The sequence below is a fragment of the Ascaphus truei genome, chromosome 18 (assembly GCF_040206685.1).
Source record: "Ascaphus truei isolate aAscTru1 chromosome 18, aAscTru1.hap1, whole genome shotgun sequence".
Lineage (NCBI taxonomy): Eukaryota > Metazoa > Chordata > Amphibia > Anura > Ascaphidae > Ascaphus > Ascaphus truei.
Genome location: NC_134500.1, coordinates 8,812,251 through 8,834,706, shown reverse-complemented (window position 1 = coordinate 8,834,706; position 22,456 = coordinate 8,812,251). Strand labels below are relative to the sequence as shown.

Here is a 22,456-nt window from a genome sequence, read left to right as displayed (position 1 = left end):
TCTCTGGAATTGTTATTCGTGTGTTTTAACCTTTCGGAATAGATCTGTGTTTGTGTCTATTGACTGATTTGCCAGGCGCCCCCGTGCGGGGAATCCCATGTACCCCTGGGGGTTTGGGGGTGCACCCCGTATGTGCCCCTGGGACTCTGTGAGTTAGAAAGGCTCCTTCTGTTGGACTGGAAGGTTCAGGTTATTGATTGACCCTTTCACTGCCAGAGCAAGGCCGCCTTCTGGCCGCTGAACTGGTCCAAAAAAATCCAAAACATAAAAACCAACAAACTAGTGTTTTTTTTTTTTTTTTAAAGGACGCTTTGTCCTCCTGGAAGCAGAGAGCTTGATTCAGATTCGCTTAAGGCTGCAAATGTTGGTGATAATTTGTATTTTAAAATGTATTTTGGGTCTGTGTATCGAGGAAAAACTGGTGCAATTCTGCGGAAAGAAAAAGAAATGATGTTCCCCCTTCTTTATAGATTTATGGCATATTTTGTTGGCTTTGTAATTGCTGCAGTTTTGCCTCCATACACAGACCCCGTTGATACTAAATGTAAAGATATATCGGCATATCCCTGCTTCAGCACAGGTGGCTCAATCAGTGTCTCAGTCAAAGACTGAGTCACTGATTGAATCACCTGTGCTGTCGCTGGGACTGATTAAGCCACCTGTGCTGAAGCAGGGACTCATTGAGCCACGAGTGCTGAAGCTGGGACTGATTGAGCCACCTGCGCTGAAGCAGGGGTATCCCACAAACGTGACCTGTTGGTGGCCCTTGAGGACTGGAGTTGGCCAGCCCTGCTCTAGTTTGCTCTGTATTTTGGCAGGGTACCTCCAATCCCTCCCCCCCCCCCTCCTGGCCTGCTCACCACCTCTCCCCAGGTGCAGAGTTTGGGATGAGGTAATCCCCCGTTCTGAATGGGACGCTCAGTTTCACAGGAAACTGCTGGAATTTCTGTCATTTTGGCAGCGGTGGCCGTGCCAGGGCTGTGAACTCACGCAGAACGCCGGAGAAGTCCACGCTGACCGCTGTGCTTACACAAGGAAAATCCACCCTCCAAGAATTCTGCATCTCACTCCACTTCCCCCTGTGCCTCGGGTAAATACTTATCCCTGGGGGCAAGTATAGAATGTATTCAGTCTCACTTATTAGAAGGCAGTCTCACTCATTGGGAGGCAGTCTCACTCATTGGGAGCCAGTCTCACTCATTGGGAGGCAGTCACACTCATTGGGAGGCAGTCACACTCATTGGGAGGCAGTCTCAATCATTGGGAGGCAGTCTCACTCATTGGGAGCAAAGTCTCACTCATTGGGAGGCAGTCACACTCATTGGGAGGCAGTCTCACTCATTGGGAGGCAGTCACACTCATTGGGAGGCAGTCTCAATCATTGGGAGCAAAGTCTCACTCATTGGGAGGTAGTCTCACTCATTGGGAGGCAGTCTCAATCATTGGGAGCAAAGTCTCACTCATTGGGAGCAAAGTCTCACTCATTGGGAGCAAAGTCTCACTCATTGGGAGGCAGTCTCACTTATTAGAAGGCAGTCTCACTCATTGGGAGGCAGTCTCACTTATTAGAAGGCAGTCTCACTCATTGGGAGGCAGTCTCACTCATTGGGAGCAAAGTCTCACTCATTGGGAGGCAGTCTCACTCATTGGGAGCAAAGTCTCACTCATTGGGAGGCAGTCTCACTTATTAGAAGGCAGTCTCACTCATTGGGAGGCAGTCTCACTTATTAGAAGGCAGTCTCACTCATTGGGAGGCAGTCTCACTCATTGGGAGCAAAGTCTCACTCATTGGGAGCAAAGTCTCACTCATTGGGAGCAAAGTCTCACTTATTAGAAGGCAGTCTCACTCATTGGGAGGCAGTCTCACTCATTGGGAGGCAGTCTCACTCATTGGGAGCAAAGTCTCACTCATTGGGAGGCAGTCTCACTCATTGGGAAACAGTCTCACTCATTGGGCGCAAAGTCTCACTCATTGGGAGGCAGTCTCACTCATTGGGAGGCAGTCTCACTCATTGGGAGGTAGTCTCACTCATTTGGAGGCAGTCTCACTCATTGGGAGGTAGTCTCACTCATTTGGAGGCAGTCTCACTCATTGGAGCAAGTGACGGTACGGGTTATCTCACCTGCTTCAGTATTATCTCCCTTCTGTCTCCCTTTCAAGTCAATATGAGTGAATGCAGAAACGGTGCCACCACCCCTTCCTGCGCCCGAGGCGCGTGCCCCGAGCGCCCGATGCGTGTGCCCCGAGCGTCCGATGCGTGTGCCCCGAGCGGTTAGCCACACAGCAGTATTACCAATTAAAAAGAAATCTGCATCACACGTCAACTGTAAAACGTCTCACAATTAGGGTGTTTGCGTCTAAATGTGCGACCAAGAACAGATAAAAAGATCACCTGTGAGGCATTCCCGCCCCTGCCCTTCCCCATTATCGCTTAGCGTCCAGTGCTTCCACTGCAGCCAGGGATTCTGGGTAATGCCACGCAAATGAGCACACAGGGTCACCTTTTGCTTCTTGTCCTTTTTAACAAGGGGCCCCTATAAGCTTATGGCTGCTGCATTACACAGCTTTTACACAACATAAAACAACACAGGAAGTGCACCAGGGAAGCAGGGTAACCTAATAACCTGCAGAGAAACACGTCAATTCTTAAACTGTTAGCTCCTCGGAGCAGGACCACCCGACGTGTTGTTATTGTGCGTAAATTGTGATTCACGTGTTTGTTATGGCGCATTATAAATAGATAACAATAATAAATATAATAATAACAGAGTAATATAATGCCACGGGCAGGAATATAGCATAATATGAATAAAATACACGCTGACGTCGTGTAACGGGCGGCACAGAATGTTGCCGTCGCCCCTGGTAATGAAGTGGTTAATACAGCTTGGTGCGCCAGAAAGGGACTCATTAGTTTTATTCCCAGGGGGCAGCGGGATGTCAGACCTTCTCCCGAGCTCTCGCTCCAGCTTCCAAGGGCCCCTAATTGTGTCCGTTTCCACCAACCGCACAAACTCTGCCACAGGAAAGTTTTAATTACAGGGGCCGGGCGGGTGGGCAGCGCCCCCCCCCCCCCCCCCCCATAGCCAGCCCTGTCCGTTTCGCTCAGTCCCTGCCACGCAGCGTCATCCCGAACCTGCCCTCCCCGTCACTAAGCAACTGCTTTAAGTGGCCGCGATGTCCTCTGGCCAGAAACCCAGGCTTGATATGGATCTCATGGCAACTTCTTCCCTGATTACCAGCACAGGGACTAAGGTTTCTCAGAGCTCAGAACACAGTGCAGAGGTGTCCCATGGAATGAGATTCTTCACCAGATAAAAAGCTGTCTGTGAGCAGGGTTACAGGCTCTTCACTTGTTTAACCCAGGCTGTGCTGAGAAGCTGTGTTATGCGGCAGGCATACGCTTATAGGGGTCCCATGTTAAAATGCATAAGCAAAAGGAGACACTGTGTGCTCATTTGCATGTCCTTACCCAGAATCCCTGGCAGCGGTGGACGTAGTCTATGCCAAGAGATAAAGGGGAAGGGCAGAGTTGCAGACCTGTCTTGAGATGTGAATGTCCTCACAAGTTGGATGTTTATTTGCTAAATAGCGTTAGTGCTCTATACCATGTACAGAGATTTGTCACAACTTGCGCAGTGTCCGGAGCTGTGGGCGATATTGTGTGATAACACAACGTGTTACTTTGTGGCACATTCAGGGCTTCAGAATTGTCATGTAAACTTATAAACTGCGCCAACTCTGCCCTCTGGTGGCTGATTGAGTTCCTACAGACAAGGACAGAACCTTTCTCCAGTTGGGTAAATAATACATCGGTCCCTTTGTGTCATTGTCACATAATAATAATAATAATAATAGTAATACTTTGTAAAAAAAAGAAAAAGTGCTGTAATGTACACAGATTGCACGTCTCTGACCCATAGAACGTGCAATCTAATTCCTAGACTGCTCCGGTGGTCTGCGTCTGCAGAATCGCATCCTATACATTTAACGGAGAGATTGCTCTGGCAGTGAAGGGGTTAAAGTGGGGCGGCCAACCCCAGTCCTCAAGGGCCACCAACAGGTCGGGTTTTCAGGATATCCCGGTTTCAGCACGGGTGGCTCAGTCAAAGACTGAGCCACTGATTGAGCCATCCGTGCTGAAGCAGGGATTTCCTGAGAACCTGACCTGTTGGTTGCCCTTGAAGACTGGGGTTGCCCACCCCTGGATAAAAGTGACAGTGTGTGCGTGCCGCTCTGCTTACACAGTCCAAACGTTCCAATCCCAGCTGGCTTTGCTGTGCGTTCTGCGGCTCTCAGCTAATTCTCCCCCTGCCTGGATAGTTCTGTTTTGTTTAGGGTTTTGCTGCCCTCTGAGCCATTCGGGACGAGACGGTTCTCTGGGTTTGTCACCTCTCTGAGAGTTGGTGCTGGCCTCCTGGGACTGCCAGTGTGTTCTGAGTTTGGGGGGCGAGAGCTGGCAGAGAGAGGGGCGGCAGGAGGACGGCCTGGGGCAGGTAAGCGGAGCCTCGCACCTATAAACACGGGAAAACCAAGCATTCTTACTAATATACAATAAGGAATTCACATTTTGTCTTCTTCATCCCAATATTTATTAGAAAACATTAAACAAGCAAAGGAAACCCAGGCCATTTTAAATGTATCCAGACTGGATTTACAAGCAGGTGTCTCCACTGCAGTGAGGGGGTTTCTCCCGCCCCCTTCTCTCCCCCCCGCCCCTCCCCGCAAAACTTGGGCACTTGGAAACGTGGGCAGGTAAATGGCAGATGAGGTTTAATACAGATAAATGTAAGGTTATGCATTTGTGAAGCAAGAATAAACAGGCGACTTACAAATTAAATGGGGATAAGTTGGGGGAATCCTTGATGGAGAAGGATTTAGGAGTGCTTGTAAACAGCAGGCTTAGCAATAATGCCCAAAGTCATGCAGTAGCTGCAAAGGCAAACAACATCTTATCTTGCATTAAACGGGCAATGGATGGAAGGGAAGTAAACATAATTATGCCCCTTTACAAAGCATTAGTAAGACCGCACCTTGAGTATGGAGTACAGTTTTGGGCACCAATCCTCAGAAAAGACATTATGGAACTAGAGAGAGTGCAGAGAAGAGCCACCAAATTAATTAAGGGGATGGACAGTCTGATTTATGAGGAGAGACTAGCTAAATTAGATTTATTTACATTAGAAAAGAGGCGTCTAAGAGGGGATATGATAACTATATAAGAATATATTTGGGGACAGTACAAGGAGCTTTTAAAAGAACCATTCATCCCAAGGGCAGTACAAAAGAGATGGGGTCATCCCTTAATGTCGGAGGAAAGGAGATTTCACCAGCAATAAAGGAAAGGGTTCTTTACAGTAAGGGCAGTTAACATGTGGGATTCATAACCCATGGAGACTGTGATGGCAGATACAATAGATTTGTTAAAAAAAAGGTTGGACATCTATTTAGAAAGGAAAGGTATACAGGGATATACCAAATAAGTATACATGGGAAGGATGTTGATCCAGGGAGTAATCCGATTGCCAATTCTTGGAGTCAGGAAGGAATTAATTTTTCCCCTTACTGGGGTATTTTGTTTGCCTTCCTCTGGATCAATAAGTAAGTATAGATATAGGATAAAGTATCTGTTGTCTAAATTTAGCATAGTTTGAACTTGATGGACGTACGTCTTTTTTCAACCTCATTCCTATGTAACTATGTAACTATGTAACTATATGTAACTGTGTAAAACTGGGACAAAGAACCATTATATTTATCAATAAAGAACAAGCACACTGTTTTCTATGGGATTTTCTCTATGTATGTTGCTATGTATATCTTTATTTATACAGCGCTTCCCCACAGTGATACGCGGGACATGATAATATAACAAAGACTGGGAATAAGCGCTTCAGCCATAAAAGTAACATTAGGATAAATCTTATGCTATTTATGTCACACATTTAGGGCTGAAAGAGTCACTCAGGTAATAACACTGCCTTTGAAGTGGTTGAACCCAGTTTAACTACTTGAGTGTCGTAGGATGTAGCACATATGCCAGGAGTGGGCAACTCTAGTCCTCAAGGGGCATCAACAGGTCGGGATTTCAGGATATCCCTGCTTCCGCACAGGTGGCTCAATCAGTGGCTCAAAGACTGAGCCACCTGTGCTGAAGCAGGGATATCCTGAAAACCTGACCTGTTGGGCAGGGGAGAGGGCTTGAGTTCTGGAGTTGAGCCCCCCCGCACTAGGCTATGATGCTAAATTGGGAGACATTAAAAATATTCCCTTTTCACAATCAATGAACAATGATCTCCTCCACTAACGTGTCCAATTTCTCTGTGTAATCATTCACGTCAGTGGGAATTTTCACCCTGACGACAGCTTCATGGAATATAGAATTTACCCGTAAGAGAAAACACGGATACTTTCTTTTATTACAGTTAAAACAAATCAAAACAAAAATAAACTTGTACCATAACTCTTAATCATTTCCAACTTTACATCTCTTTGAAAATCTTTATTTTCACTTGTTTATTGGTTCCCTGGCACCCGCTTCTACTAATACGCGCGAATCGCAGCGGCCATTTTAACCTCCCATGGAGGCATGGCTGCAGCGACTGATATATTTGTGACTCCACTACAAAATTGAAAGAGGGTGTGATTACTAAACACAGAAGCAAAAGGACTTATGCAATGGTAAAAGAAGGGAGACCGTTCTTCTATGTGGAGAGCACAGTGGATCGCTGCTAATTTTGGGGTCTTGAAGTGGAAAAAGATATTGAGTTATTGTACATGGCAGTATATTTATATACAGTAGAGCCCCACTAATATGGCGGCTTCCGTTCCATGGCTCCACCGCAAAGCGAATCCAGCGTCTCCTACCCTTCTGCGCATGCGCAGTCTTGCAGTCCCCCCTTCTGCGCATGCGTGAATTCAGCTGCTCCCCCGTTCTGCGCATGCGCGACCTCGGCCGTCCCCCGCTCTGCGCATGCGCGACCTCGGCCGTCCCTGCTCTGCACATGCGTATATATGGCGGCCCCCTTCTCGGCACCTCCGTATTGGCGGATCGCCGAGAAGCGGGCCCTACTGTACATAAATAAATCTGTTGCAGGCTACTCTAGCATAGAAGGGGTCCAACCAGTTCCAGATTACCCGCTTGCACATGCCTCGGGGCCCAAAGGTTAGGGGGTCCGGCAGGTTGCTGCTCCCCATTTAGCTGCCCGGCGGTCACAGTCTGCTGCACTCTCCCTCCTGTCGGCGCCGGGATCCAACTTCCGCCCGGACCTCACCCAAGGTAAGGGGGTGTGTGTCAGTGAGAGGGGTGTCTCTTTACATTCTCCGGAGCGGCCCTCCTCCCGTAGCGCCATGTTGTCATGGCGGCCCGACGTCAAATGACGCTGCGGCGTTACATTGCCATGACAACGCAATGTCACATGGTGCCGCGACGCTGCAGGAGGAGGGGCCCCTGGAGGAAAGGTCCCCCAAAGTCTTGGTGACTGGAGTCTTAATCCGGCACTGTGTCGGTTAACCAGAAGCTCAGAAATGGGTTTTCCGAGCGCTTGAGTCAGTCGCGCGGTGTATTACAGTCACAGCGCTGTCCGTGTCTCTCTCTGCTCTTGGTAATAGGTATTCCAAGGCTGAGGACCCATTGGTACCCACACAGAATGAGGGTTTGGGCTGTGACGATATGCCAGGTGTTATCCCTGGCATGGCGTGTCCGGGGAGAAGAGGATTTTCAGTGGACGCAGAATGAGCGAGGGTCGTTTTATTACGGCACATTCCCACCCAGTACGTTAACCGCGTCATCTCGGGAAACACAGGGACACAGAGAGCTAGAGGGTGCCCAAATCTGCTCCCCCCACTGAAGTAACACAGACAGAAGGGACATCTTATTCATGGAGTATGTCCCTCCCACCTCAGGGTAACACAGTCACAGACTGGATCTATGGGCCATTTATAATGTCCCTCCCACCTTAGGGTGACACAGATAGAAGGGACTTGTGGTCCATGGAGTATGTCCCTCCCACCACAGGGTGACACAGTAACAGACTGGATCGATGGGCCATTTATAATGTCCCTCCCACCTTAGGGTGACACAGATAGAAGGGACCTGAGGTCCATGGAGTATGTCCCTCCCACCGCAGGGTGACACATTGACAGGCAAGTTCTACTGGCCATGGAATGTGACCCTCCCACTGCAGGGTGACCGTGACACAGACTGTAGGGACATTTCGCGTGCCACATCACGCCACCCTGTCACACTTTCTCTCCTGACTTTGCCAGCGTTCACGTGGGGTGTGGGTAGCTCTGCTTACCAGACGGAAGGCGCCTGGGACAGCGATGGGAAGGGACGGAGTATCTGGGACGTGTTCACGCACGGGAAGGGGAGGGTGTTCATGAACGACACGGCGGATTCCACGTGTGAAGGATACCACAAGGTGAAGGTGAGGACAGGGAGGAGCACCCGGTCTGCCCCTTACGTCCCGCTAACTCCAGCTCTGCAACGTGCCTCTTGCTGCCGGGTTTCACACGCATGTTCTTGCCTTTGCAGGAGGACGTAGAGCTGCTGAAGGAGCTGAAGGTTTCGCATTATCGCCTCTCCATCTCTTGGCCTCGCATCATCCCAACCGGAGTCCGAAGTGAGAAGCTCGATATTCAGCCTTTGGTCTGGGTCACTGTCACCCTGCGGTTGGAGGGACAGACTCCAGAAGTACCGTCCCTCTGTATTATTGTGTCAGCATAACACTGTAACTCAGGGGGGCTCAACTTCAGTCCTCAAATCCCCTCCCCCCAACAGGTCAGGTTTTCAACATATCCCAGCTTCAGCGCAGGTGGCTCAATCAGTGCCTGCTACACCACAGGTGGTTCAATCAGTCCCTGCTTCAGCACAGGTGGCTCAGTCTTTGACTTGGCCTCTGATTGAACCACCTGTGCTGAAGCAGCTATATCCTTAAAACATAACCTGTTTGGTGGACTTGAGGACTGGAGTTTATACATATATATAGTGTTCGACAAACCTATACATTTGCACGCCCCGGGCGAGTGGATTTAACATCGTGGCGAGCTCCTATTGGCCCAAGCAGCACACGTGTGGTACTAGGTGGCGAGTAGATTTTTTTTGTTCGGCGAGTAGATTTTTTGGTAATTTGTCGACCACTGCTATATATATATAATGGAAATATTACTGTATGCTCATTTGCATGTCTTAGACAAGTCTGCAACCCCGCCTTTCACCATTATAACCCAGCACACAGCACTTCCACTGCAGCAAGGGTTTCTGGGAAATGACATGCAAATGAGCACACAGTGCCACCTTCAAAACCATTAACATGGTTCCCTATAGGCTTAAGCTTGCTGCATGGTCACAAATATATTTCTTAATTTTTGTTCAATCAAAATGCAACATTTAGGGGCCTTCCTATACCTTCACAAGTCATACTTTGTTCCTATATTTCCCCTTATTTTGGTAAAACTATCAGTAATAGCGGCCTTTCCTTTGCTTTTCTCTCCACAGCTGAAACCGTAAATGAGAAAGGAATAAAATACTACAACGATTTAATTAACGTCCTACTGGAAAACAAGATTACCCCCGTGGTCACACTGTACCACTGGGACCTTCCACAGGTCTGTCTGCCTCACACACACTGCTCTCCGTGGTCAGGCAGCGTGGCCAGGACACGGTTAGAAGTGAATGATCTGATTACCGTGTCTATAGGGAAAAAGCTGCACACCACATGACAATAATAACAAAGATACAACCCCTGGCGCTCCTGGGTCAGGATTCTCTGGGAAAGTATAAGAACCGGCGCCACGGAATTTCTCAAAGCAGAATGGCCCATTGGGGCCGAAACGTCAGTCACTTTGTTGGCAATAAATTTATCTTGAAAATTCTGCGGAGCCGTTTCTTATACTTTCCACTGATTACAGTGTCCAAATGTTCCTTATCTACAGTCAGGGCAATTATCAAACAGGACAGGCTCAGGGTGATGTGTTTGCTCTATACTCTGAACACATCTTTATATAGCACCATCTATGTACACAGCGCGTCACAGCAGTGATACACGTGACATAATAATATAACACAAAGTGGGAAGAAGTGCTTGAGACATAAAAGTAACATTAAGAAAATGAGTCCCTGCCCCGAAGAGCTTACAATCTAAGTGGTAAGTAGGAAGAATGTAGAGACAGTAGGAGGGCGTTCTGGTAAGTGCGTCTGCAGGGGGCCAAGGTTTAATGTATGAGATGTATAGTATCAACCACGGAGCTACTCATATGCTTCGTTACAGATGTGAGTTTTAAGAAGGGTTTTAAAGGTGGATAGAGAGGGTGCCAGTCGGCTATTGAGGGGAAGGGCATTCCAGAGGTGCGGGGCAGTCAGTGAGAGGTTTTAGGCCGGAGAGGGTTTTAGACACAAAAGGGGTAGAGAGAAGATATCTTTGAGCAGAACGCAAGAGTTGGGACGGTGTACAGTAAGTGAGAAATCAGGGCTGAGCTATAAGGAGGGGCAGAGGAGTGTATAGTGATATATTAGGGTGAGATGTAAGGTTGGGCAGGAGGGTATAGTGATATATTAGGGTGATATGTAGGGAGGGGCAGAGGAGGATATAGTGAGATGTAAGGAGGGGCAGAGGAGTGTTAGCACAATGTAGGACAATTGTGTAATACAGGATTTAATAGGAAGCCAGGAGAGGGATTTCAGCAGGAGACAATGAGACTAATTAGGTTAATTAGGAGAGTGCTAATTAGGCACTCAGAGGATATGTCACCCTTATATCCTTCAACATGACCAGGGCTCTTCGAATGCTGAATAATACTTGTTGAATGAGCGTAGGATTGTGGTGAAACTCCGGTTTCTTTGGATATTGTACATGTTGATAGATATGTTTAGTGTGGTAATGATTCAGAGGGTCCCCCCTCACCTCAGACATACCCCCAATCAGTCCAGCCTCCTGCTGGATTGGCGCTCTCACCACCTCTTTCTCTGTCGCTCCTGGGAATGACCTCTGACCTGCAGATCCTCCAGGAGAGTTTCAGCGGCTGGCAGAATATCAGCATGGTCACGTATTTTAACGATTACGCCAACCTGTGCTTCGAGAGGTTCGGAGACCGAGTGAAACACTGGATCACATTCAGCAGTCCCTGGGTGAGCGAAACGGGGATCGGAAAACCACAAGTTCACCGTATGCGGAATATGGATTAAAGCGGCAAACCCGCCGCGAGGTAAAACACTGGCCTCGCGGCGGGTTTGCCGCTTTAATCCATATTCCGCATACGGTGTAACATTTACAGCATTGGAACCAGTGGGGAAGAGTTGGCATCTAGAGCAGGCTCAGGTCAGATTTTCAGGATATCCCTGCTTCAGCACAGGTGGCTCAATCAGTTCCTGCTTCAGCACAGGTGGCTCAATCAGAGGGTCAGACTTTGACTGGGCCTGATTGAGCCACTTGTGCTGAAGCTGGGATATCCTGAAAACCTGACCTGTTGGGGGAGCTTGAGGACTGGAGTTGAGCCCCCTGGGTTGACCCATTCACTTCCAAAGGCATTCAGGTCGGCATGCGAAGGCCGTTCCTAGAGACCCCCCAGCAGGGCCCGTGCCACCTGCAGCCCGTTGCCCTCCGGAACCTCTGTAGGGGGCAGTCACTGTGCCGGGCTCACTCACACATCCTCTCTTCCAGTCAGTGGCGGTTGACGGGTATGAGACGGGAGAACACGCCCCAGGACTCAAGCTAAGGGGCACCGGAGCTTACAAAGCCGCCCATTACATGATTAAGGTAACCGCACATATACACCCCGTGTCCCTTACTCCTGAGCTTCCAGACAGGCCTGCAGCACCTTGCCGACCGACATAACAATGCTAAGCAGGTAACATGTAGGATAATAGAACAGCACGCAGTGATGCAGCGACACGCAGAGTGATGCAGCGACACGCAGAGTGATGCAGCGATGCGCAGAGAGATGCAGCGACGCGCAGAGATGCAGCGACGAGCAGAGATGCAGCGACGCGCAGAGTGGTGCAGCAACAGGCAGAGAGATGCAGAGACACGCAGAGAGGTGCAGCGACACGCAGAGAGATGCAGAGACACGCAGAGAGATGCAGAGACACGCAGAGAGGTGCAGAGACACGCAGAGAGATGCAGCGACACGCAGAGTGATGCAGAGACACGCAGAGAGATGCAGAGACACGCAGAGAGATGCAGAGACACGCAGAGAGGTGCAGCGACACGCAGAGTGATGCAGCGACGCGCAGAGATGCAGCGACGCGCAGAGAGATGCAGCGACGCGCAGAGTGGTGCAGCGACAGGCAGAGAGATGCAGAGACACGCAGAGTGGTGCAGCGACACGCAGAGTGGTGCAGCGACACGCAGAGAGGTGCAGCGACACGCAGAGAGGTGCAGCGACACGCAGAGTGGTGCAGCGACACGCAGAGTGGTGCAGCGACACGCAGAGAGGTGCAGCGACACGCAGAGCGGTGCAGCGACACGCAGAGCGGTGCAGCGACACACAGAGCGGTGCAGCGACACGCAGAGAGGTGTAGCGACACGCAGAGGTGCAGCGAGGTGCAGCGACACGCAGAGGTGCAGCGACACGCAGAGCGGTGCAGCGACACGCAGAGCGGTGCAGCGACACGCAGAGCGGTGCAGCGACACGCAGAGATATAACAATACGCAGTGCAATATAATAACATTCAGAGACATATAATAGGCAAATCAAAGTGCTCACATGCAAAGTGATATAACAACATGCCAAGCACAATGTGTAACATCACTGAACAGTTTATATTAGAGAACTGAGAGCACTCGGCCCTGTAACACCTTCTGTACCATGACTGCCGGTGAGGAAGCACAGCCTGTATATCCCAGTATACATTGTGCGCGCGTGAGCTCAGGCTGTGTCTGTGTCTTGCAGGCACATGCTAAGGTGTGGCACAGTTACAGCAAGCACTGGCGTAACAAGCAGAAAGGTAGGACCACGAAACGCCAGCAAACACCTGGGCTCTCTCCTGGGCTCCGAGGCACCTACTTAATACGCTGGAGCGGTCTTATCCTAGACAGGGAGGCTTTACTCCCCATTCAGAGACAGCTTGTATACCAGGGGTGGGCAACTCCAGTCCTCAAGGGCCGCCAACAGGTCAGGTTTTTATCCTGAAAAAACTTGACCTCCCCTGTTGTATACAGACTATAGTGTGACTATGCTGCCTTTTACCTCATCCCCAATCCCAAACCTAGGGTTCCCCTTTTTAAAGAATAAAAGGGGTTTATATGACAAGACATCTCTTCCTTTTATGAATTGGAAAAATATCCTCCTGGAGCCCTGGTGCCTCTTCAATGCCCACCTGAACCCCATTAAATCCCCTCTCTGTCCCTACTCCTCCCCCTAATATCTCTCGAGGTTTTATGGCTGTATAAGGGGGTGGGGGGGGGGGTCACGTTGTTATTATTATAGTTTCCACGCTGTAACATTCCCCTTCGTAGGTATGGTGGGAATCTCGCTGACCACTGAGTGGGGGGAGCCCGTGGACATCTCCAGCCAGAAGGACATTGAGGCCGCCGAGAGATTTGTCCAGTTTAATTTGGGATGGTTCGCCAATCCGCTCTACAATGGCGACTACCCACAGACCATGAAAGAATATGTAGGCAAGTGGGACCATGTCATGTATACACATACACCGAGTAACCCCATTATCTGCTCTGTGTCAGCAGCTTGATAAACTCATTTAGTTCCATTATTGTTTCATTTCTATATAAAAGTTATGTGTGGTCTTTTAAACGTGATACATTTTGAGCATGAACATTTTTTAAATGCAGAGTTAGAGATAGGACCCATTACCCTCTAGTGCTCAATTCCAGTCCTCAAGGGCCACCAACAGGTCAGGTTCTCAGGATATTCCCGCTTTAGCACAGTTGGCTCAATCAGAGGCTCCGTCCCCCCGGCTTTGTGTTCAGAGGGGGGAGGCGAGTGCTTTGTGTTTGAGTGGGGGGGATGTGGTGAGAGTTTTGTGTGCGTGGGGGTGAGTGCTTTGTGTTTGGAGAGGGAAGGTGTATAGTTTGAGTAAGAGAAGGGGAATGAGTGGTGTGTGTGTCTGAGGAGAATGGGCGAGTGTGTGTATGTGAGTGAGGTGTGCGTAAGAAGAGGCATGACTGTGAGAAGGTAAATGGGGTGAGTGGTGTGTATATGTGGAGAGGGGGAAGGTGAGTGGTGTGTATATATGGAGAGAGGGGGAAGGTGAGTGGTGTGTGTATATGTGGAGAGAGGGGGAAGGTGAGTGGTATGTGTATATGTGGAGAAAGGGGGAAGGAGAGTGGTGTGTATATGTGGAGAGAGGGGGAAGGAGAGAGGCTGTGTGGAGTGTAAGAGAAAGTGGAGTGAATGTGTAATGAGTGATTGAGAAAGGGGTGGGTTGGAAGGGTTGGGGGGTGAATGTAGTGTGCAGTGGAAAACAGGGAGTGTGAGTGAATGTGGTATAAGAAGGGGGTGAGTGTGATGTGTATGAGCGAGAAGGGGTGAGTGAGGTCTGCTCAAAAAAGGTTGAGAACCACTGCTCTGTCATAACACAAATCATCTCTCTGACAGATTTAGAAGCCGAGAATCTGTAAGATCTATTTCCCAGTTTCCCTGCCTACTTTGCAGCTTCTTCCCTGCATATTTCATTTAGCCTCATGTCGCGTTTTTTAAAGCGTTACACGGTTTGTTTCTAGCACCTCTGGTACTAGACAGCTCCCTGCACCCACAGACTCAGAAGGATTCTCATCATTCTTCTGAATTCTCCTGTTATTATCATTCATTTTGTCAGACATTTTGCTCAGGACCTTTTTTTTTTAGGAATCAACCATTAACTCTGTAAAGTCAGGGCTCGAAAAATGTACACACCGGACCACAGCGCGAGATCCGTCGGTCACAGCGAGGCCCAGCTCGGGAAAGACCAGGGCTTGGAAAGTGGAGCTGTCAATCACCGCTGCTTCCTGCAGTCACATACCGTATCAGGCCTTGTATAGCGCTATGCAACACAGGGTGCGATTTCGGGAAGCAGGGGCGATTACTAGCTGTGCTTCCAAAGTCGTTTTCACAGCTCCACCAGTTACCCCGTTTTCCACACTCAGGGGAGTGAACGAGTCCTGCAAATGGCTATGAAATGATGAGGAATGGGGTTACAATGCGAACTGGCCGTACATAAATGCCTTATCTACTAGATTTATTTTACAACTCATTATTTATTGCAGCTTATGAACACAAAAATGAAACGTTTAGGTAGGGCTCTAGCGCGTTGTTACCCTCCCCACACTCCAGCAACGAAGGTTTAAGCCTTGCGTCTCCTCTCAGGCCAGAAGAGCGCTCAGCAGAGTTTGGGCTCATCCCGGCTCCCCGCCTTCACATCTCAGGAGAAGAGTTACATCAAGGGCACCTGTGACTTCCTTGGGATTGGCCACTTCACCACCAGGTACATCACAAGCAGGGACTTCCCATCCGCCCAGGGCCCGAGCTACCACACCGACCGAGATCTGATGGAGCTGGTGGACCCCAAGTGGCCAGAGCCGGAGTCTAAGTGGCTTTATTCCGTGCCGTGGGGCTTTCGTAGGCTGCTGAACTTTGTGAAGGTAACTAGAACCAAGTAGGCGAGAACAGCGTGAACTCATTTTATTACCGGTTATATTCATTCGCAGTGCCTGGCACTGGTTGTCAAGCTTGTGTAAATATTCAACTTATTCATAAGTTCTATGGTGGTCCATTTTCTCCAGAACCAACAAGTCTGCAGTGTTATTCACACCCAAAAGTAATGAGGTGACATTTGTAACATACAATAGCCTCGTTGCAATGCTTTGCCGGGTGCTAGAAAAGGCACGCCGACCAGTAACGTGTACTCGTTAGACGCAGTATGGAAACCCGCTGGTGTTCGTGACGGAGAATGGCGTGTCTGAGAAGATGCAGTGTGCCCAGCTGTGTGACGAGTGGAGGATACAGTATCTGAAAGGTTACATCAATGAGATGTTAAAAGGTGAGAGGAACTCACTCAGAAGCTTGTCACTTCAGCGGTTCCCTCCTGTTGGCGTGCTGCCGTGCTTTTTCTGCACGGTCATTATTTAAGGACTATCGGCTTCTGTTACCGTGCCGTTTTGATGACGGATGCTAAAGAACAGGGGTGGACAACTCTAGTCATCAAGGGCCACCAACAGGTCAGGTTTTAAGGAAATCCTTGCTTCAGCACAGGTGGCTCAATCAGTTACTCAGCCGAAGACTGAGCCACTTGTGCTGAAGCTGGGACTGATTGAGCCACCTGTGCTGAAGCAAGGATATCCTGAAAACCTGACCTGTTGAGGACAGGAGTTGGACACTCCTGCTATAGAACATAGGTTACTTTCCACAATATTTGGGGTTAAGAAGCATGTTCTGTGACTAATTAAGGGGGCTCCTAATCTCTCCTTGTGGCAGCTATGAAGGACGGTGTCAATGTCCAGGGATACACTGCCTGGTCGCTGATGGATAAGTTTGAGTGGGATGAAGGCTTCTCTGAAAGATTTGGGCTCTACTACGTTGAATTCAAGAACAAAAACAAACCGCGTTATCCAAAGGCGTCCGTTCAGTTCTACAAGAGGATTATCAGCGCCAACGGCTTCCCTAACCACAGAGAGGTGAGATTGGGGGAGATTCGTGAGGCTCCCAAGGGTGTCGGAGTTCAATGCACTACCCCTTTATTAAAGTTAATGGCAGTTACCGCCGGATCACTTACCGAAAGCGTAGTGTTCGTATGGTGAGCTATCAAATAAATCAGCTTAACCCCTTGGTTATCCTATGGCTGGCAAGGCGTGATGTACGACAGCTGTAAGCAGCTCTCTCCTACCAAAGCTTCCCTTTACCATGGCATACGGACACATTCAGCTTCAGCCCATTTATGGAGCTGGACTGTCGTATGCATCAACGGGGTCATTGAAACATATTCGGCTGTGGAACGTGAGGTGTTAACACAGGGCGTGGCCAACTCCAGTGCTTAAGGGCCACCAACATCAGGGTTTTCAGGATATCCCTGCTTCAGCACAGGTGGCTCAATCAGTGGCTCAGTCACTGTCTGGCTGAGTCACCTGTGCTGAAGCAGGAATCTCTTTAAAACCTGACCTGTTGGTGGCCCCTGAGGACTGGAGTTGGCCAGCCCTGTGCTATTATAAGCCCAAATCTTATGATAAATCTTTGGTGAGATCCTAGCAAGTGCCCCGGGTTTTTTCTGATACGCTGCAAAGTTTTGGGGTGAATTTCACTGAAACTGACGATTTTGTTAGGTGGAAAATTGGCATCGCAAATCCACAGAAACTTGCTCCACTGCAAACCAGCTCCTGGCAGCAGGTAAACAGAACACGGACCGCGGGCGCGTCTGTCTGCAGTGTAACTAATCCATGGGGCAAATGATGAAAAATGGAATCCGCTGTCACAATGAGCCTCCTCACACACACACTAAGCCAGGGGCGGCCAACTCCAGTCTCCAAGGGCCACCAACAGGTCAGGTTTCCAGGATATCCCTGCTTCAGCACAGGTGGCTCAGTCAACAACTTAGCCACTGATTGAGCCACCTGTGCTGAAGCAGGGATATCCTTAAAACCTGACCTGTAGGTGGCCCTTGGGGACTGGCGTTGTCCATCCATGCACTACACGTATCTGACCTTGTGGAACACGCGTGTGAATTCCCCTGCTCAAGGTTCTGCACCTGGAGGCGGACCTAGTGAAAGGGGGGCCACTGGGCAAGTATATTTTGGGGCCACAGGGGCAGCACTGAGCCTGAAAGTCCCTGCTCTTCATTGTGCCACTGACGGTAGCGGGACCCAAGTACATTGCACCCGCGGTAGCTCCGCCCCTGAACAACACCCCAAATGACATTAATTCTAATGTAAACATCCCCCAACTGTACAGAATTATTCTGCAGTTACTGGAGGTGTCTAATCGGACTTCCTTTTCCTTTGTTTGCCCTTTTCAGCTGCAAGACTAACCCCCAGAGATAATGATCAGGCAGGTGTGGCAAAGGTGTGGCCCCTCCATGATGAAGTGTAAGGACTTAGGCGGCGGCTGTAGGAGCGCTGAACACCTTAGTGTACGTTTGCTTTCCTTTACGTAATCGAAATGTGACAATGGATCATGCCTTATACCCCGTGGTGCACAGCTTTGTTTTTAGCCACAACCCCTAAATTTAAATGGAGGTCCCCACTGTATTATAGGACCAACTCTGCGGGGGTCCCGGCTTCCGAATAGGAAAACAGCAACATTTATCCTCTGACTGAAACTACAGAAACGAAATCGCACTGCAGCAGTTATCCATAATCGGGCATCTATGATAAGGAGGGGGACAGCACATAGGGAGAGGGGGGGACGGCACATAGAGAGAGGGGGGGACAGCACAGAGGGAGAGGGGGGACGGCACATAGGGAGAGGGGGACAGCACAGAGGGAGAGGGGGGGACGGCGCATAGGGAGAGGGGGACAGCGCAGAAGGAGAGGGCACAGAGGAAGGGTACCGAGGGAGAGGGGAACGGCCCCGAGGGAGAGGGGGACGGGCTGCTGCAAGTTAGTTTCTGTAGCTTCAGATGTGAAGGGAGGAAGGCGATGCTCACCGGTGAAAAGAATCAAAACGCAATGAAAAACGAAATTTATTGACCAAAAACGGATAGACATGTCTATGGCGCACTCTTGAGCGCCGGTCACGGGGGTTAACCCCTTAATGCTGCGGGAGTCTCATTCAGAAGCAAGGACCCCCGCAGAATTAATCCTCGAATGTTTTGGCAACCCCCACAGGTTGCGCACCTCTGCCATATACCCATACACTGCTATATATATATATATATATATATATATATATATATATATATATACCCACGCCTCCACTAAAGTCTGACATCAGCTGCTTCTGCAATTCCACTATTGGCATTAAGCGCATCACGTATCAGGAAATATATACGACAAATGAACAATGTCTTTATTAACATGTAAAATATTATATTATACAAGTGTGCAAGTAACAAGCTTTGTTATATAAATGGAAATGTATAACAACTATGATCCCCATGAGGGTGAATGTGGGTGGTAGAAATTAAATGCACAAGCGGGACTGCTATGAGGAGTGTTTAACCCTGAAGACTACAAGCATTGGAAGAACCAGCAGAGCACAGGCTCACCGGCGCACAAGCACAGGCTCACCAGCGCACAAGCACAGGCTCACCAGCGCACAAGCACAGGCTCACCAGCGCACAAGCACAGGCTCACCAGCGCACAAGCACAGGCTCACCGGCGCACAAGCACAGGCTTACCGGCGCACAAGCACAGGCTCACCGGCGCACAAGCACAGGCTCACCGGCGCACAAGCACAGGCTCACCGGCGCACAAGCACAGGCTCACCGGCGCACAAGCACAGGCTTACCGGCTCACCAGCGCACAGGCTTACCGGCTCACCAGCGCACAGTCTTACCAGCGCACAAGCACAGGCTCACCGGCGCACAAGCACAGGCTCACCGGCGCACACGCACAGGCTCACCGGCGCACAAGCACAGGCTCACCGGCGCACACGCACAGGCTCACCGGCGCACAAGCACAGGCTCACCGGCGCACAGGCTCACCGGCGCACAAGCACAGGCTCACCGGCGCACAAGCACAGGCTCACCGGCGCACAAGCACAGGCTCACCGGCGCACAAGCACAGGCTCACCGGCGCACAAGCACAGGCTCACCGGCGCACAAGCACAGGCTCACCGGCGCACAAGCACAGGCTCACCGGCGCACAAGCACAGGCTCACCGGCGCACAAGCACAGGCTCACCGGCGCACAAGCACAGGCTCACCGGCGCACAAGCACAGGCTCACCGGCGCACAAGCACAGGCTCACCGGCGCACAAGCACAGGCTCACCGGCGCACAAGCACAGGCTCACCGGCGCACACGCACAGGCTCACCGGCGCACACGCACAGGCTTACCGGCGCACACGCACAGGCTCACCGGCGCACAGGCACAGGCTCACCGGCGCACAGGCTCACCGGCGCACACGCACAGGCTCACCGGCGCACACGCACAGGCTCACCGGCGCACAAGCACAGGCTCACCGGCGCACAAGCACAGGCTCACCAGCGCACAGGCTCACCGGCGCACAAGCACAGGCTCACCGGCGCGACATTTTTTACAATATGGCGCTGCACCCTGCAGCATTGAAAGGGCCAAACAGGAAGTAGAAAGTAATGCAGGCGATTCACCAGATATCCAAACGTGGATATCAGGACAATTACAACACAAAGGTGGAAGTATTGATGGTGTTTTAAGGCAGGGGTTCTCAGCCCATCCCCAAGACCCCAACAGATCAGGTTTTCAGGATATGCCTGCATCAGCACAGCTGGCCCAATCATTGGCTCAGTCTTTGACTGAGCCAGCTGTGCTGAAGCAGGGATATCCTGAACACCTGACCTGTTAGGGGGGGGTTTTGAGGACTGGAGTTGAGCACCCCTGGCTTAAGAAATTCTCAGAACTTTTACCTCCATATTTTGGAACAGGTGACGCGCAGGGCTGCAAGAGGTGACGCGCAGGGCTGCAAGAGGTGACGCGCAGGGCTGCAAGAGGTGACGCGCAGGGCTGTAAGAGGCGCAAACATTTCTTTTGCAGAATGGGGACACTTAGCTGCTGTGTGGGCCCAAGTTCTTGTGTTATTCTCTCCCGCCTGGAGTACCCAGGTTTGCATCTTTAATGCTAGTTGCTGTGGAGCGGTTCTCGGCACCTTTTAACCAATACCTGTCCAGATTGTGCTGCTGTTGAACATGCACTGTGTGACCCTCCGCTTGTACAGGACTTTTGCAAGGGAACATTTAATTCCCTTTTCATTCTCCCGTTTTTGTTTGTTTGTTTTCTTCTTGAAAAAAAATAAATCAGAAGAACAGAGGAATACGGCTGCAAATATTCTGCGGCTTATTCACGGTAAGGAGTTTTCATTTAGAGGAAACAATGTCTGTTTCTGTATGTTGCTAATGATCTAGCCTTTTAGAAAGATTCCTTAACCCTGTCATGCCCGTGGAGTACTGCTCTGCTCCAGCAGAGGATGGTCATCTTTTGGGGTCTGTGTGTTCTTTGTGGTACAAACAATGAAACCATTAGGCAAGTACTTTGTTTCATCAAAATATTTGTTTTAAAACCAATTGTTTTATACTTAAATGGAGACGCTTGCCGACGTGCTCAGAGTAATGTGCTGCAGACTCGGGCACAGCAAGTCACTGGACACATGTAATACATATTTCTTTCTCTTTGCAGACCCTCTGACCACGCACATGGAAATGGTGACAGAGATAGTGGTACCTACAGTATGCACGCTCTGTATCCTGATCAGTGCTGTACTCCTGATGATCCTTCTCCGAAGACAGAGCTAGAAACCCTGACGCCAGGGGATACCGCCAACATCCCCAGCTGAGAAAATGTCGTCTCAACATCCGGGCAGAATCCAAGACGCGGAAGGTTTCCGATCCCTCTGCCATTTTTCTGTGTATCTGCAGCAGGAGAGAGAACAACAGAGTCGGACTTAAACCACTGAGTTTGTGGGAGGGGATTGTGGGTACACAGACCTTGTTTGGATAGTGATGTTTGTATGCCGAGTTTAGGGGTGCTCAACTCCAGTTCTCAAGCCCACCCCAACAGGTCAGACTTTCAGGATATCCCAGCTTCAGCACAGGTGGCTAGGTCAAAGACAGCCTCTGATTGTGCCACCTGTGCTGAAGTAGGGATATCTTGGAAACTCGACCGGTGTGGAGGGAGGGGGCTTGATGACTGGAGTTGAGCCCCCCTCGTGTAGAGTGTGAAGAGGAACAAATGTATCAACCCAACAATCCCTTAAAAGTGTTTATAAAAAGCCGGGTGCAGGAACGGAGAGGCTGAGCACCCCTTATAAAGGAAATCATAGCAGCACATCTTTATATTATATGACATTAAGTAGCTTACAGGCAGCGGGACACAATGGCTTTAGCAGGCGATTGATCTCAAGGGGAACCCCTTCCATTGGTCTATTATCAAGCTCATGTATTGTAGGCGCCTCCGGAAGTGATGGGGTTAAGGATACAGCCACAAATCAGCAAAACAGCAATTAAAATGTGTGCTAGGAAGGTAAGAAATCTGACGTGGCCGGGGGTCTCGCTGTCCCAACACGTGGTCTCTGCGCGCAGTTCTGCGCATTAATCCTCGCGGTTTGCAGGTAGTTAGACTTTGTGTGAATGACATAGGTGGAGCGCGGGTTATCCACCCATAGCGGCCTTTTTGTTCTCATTTGTAACCGAAGATCTTTTATATTTTTGCACACTGTGGTATAGATACGGAGACCGGTGCTACGTACGACTCTCCCCAGCTGCAGCGCTGTTACAAACCATATATTAAAAAAGTGTCGTGCACACCCAGAGTCACTTTGTCTGTTGCATCCACGTGACTTGCAAAGCGCCGCGGTGTCAGAAAGTGACGTTGGGCGCGGTTATGTGCGGCAAAAGA

The 22,456-nt window shown here is 50.0% G+C and overlaps 2 protein-coding genes across 8 annotated transcripts in view; one reads left to right on the top strand and one right to left on the bottom strand.

The window, feature by feature from the left end:
• The first annotated feature begins 4,342 nt into the window (after positions 1–4,342).
• On the top strand, positions 4,343–22,370 carry LCTL (lactase like). Of its 7 annotated transcripts, XM_075575375.1 has the most exons (17): positions 4,344–4,497; positions 7,098–7,280; positions 7,613–7,774; positions 8,270–8,430; positions 8,538–8,625; positions 9,501–9,610; positions 11,001–11,129; positions 11,662–11,757; positions 12,893–12,947; positions 13,459–13,620; positions 15,305–15,579; positions 15,851–15,977; positions 16,412–16,611; positions 17,254–17,317; positions 17,943–18,012; positions 20,864–20,908; positions 21,239–22,370. In XM_075575375.1, exons 3-17 carry the CDS (start codon positions 7,651–7,653, stop codon positions 21,393–21,395), a joined length of 1,863 nt encoding a protein of 620 aa, XP_075431490.1. In that variant the 5' UTR covers positions 4,344–4,497; positions 7,098–7,280; positions 7,613–7,650; the 3' UTR covers positions 21,396–22,370. The 7 variants fall into 7 exon arrangements, 6 of the variants coding, with proteins under 6 accessions (XP_075431489.1, XP_075431491.1, XP_075431493.1 ...); XR_012788871.1 differs by lacking the exon at positions 7,098–7,280 and having other exon boundaries at positions 4,343–4,497; positions 17,943–18,056; positions 21,239–21,313; XM_075575374.1 differs by lacking the exon at positions 7,098–7,280 and having other exon boundaries at positions 4,343–4,497.
• The window catches only part of ZWILCH (zwilch kinetochore protein), a 23,862-nt gene continuing 20,322 nt past the window's right edge, over positions 18,917–22,456 (bottom strand). Inside the window, exon 19 of the mRNA XM_075575380.1 lies at positions 18,917–21,471. The gene's annotated coding sequence lies outside the window, so the exon portion shown is untranslated. The remainder of the gene's footprint in view (positions 21,472–22,456) is intronic.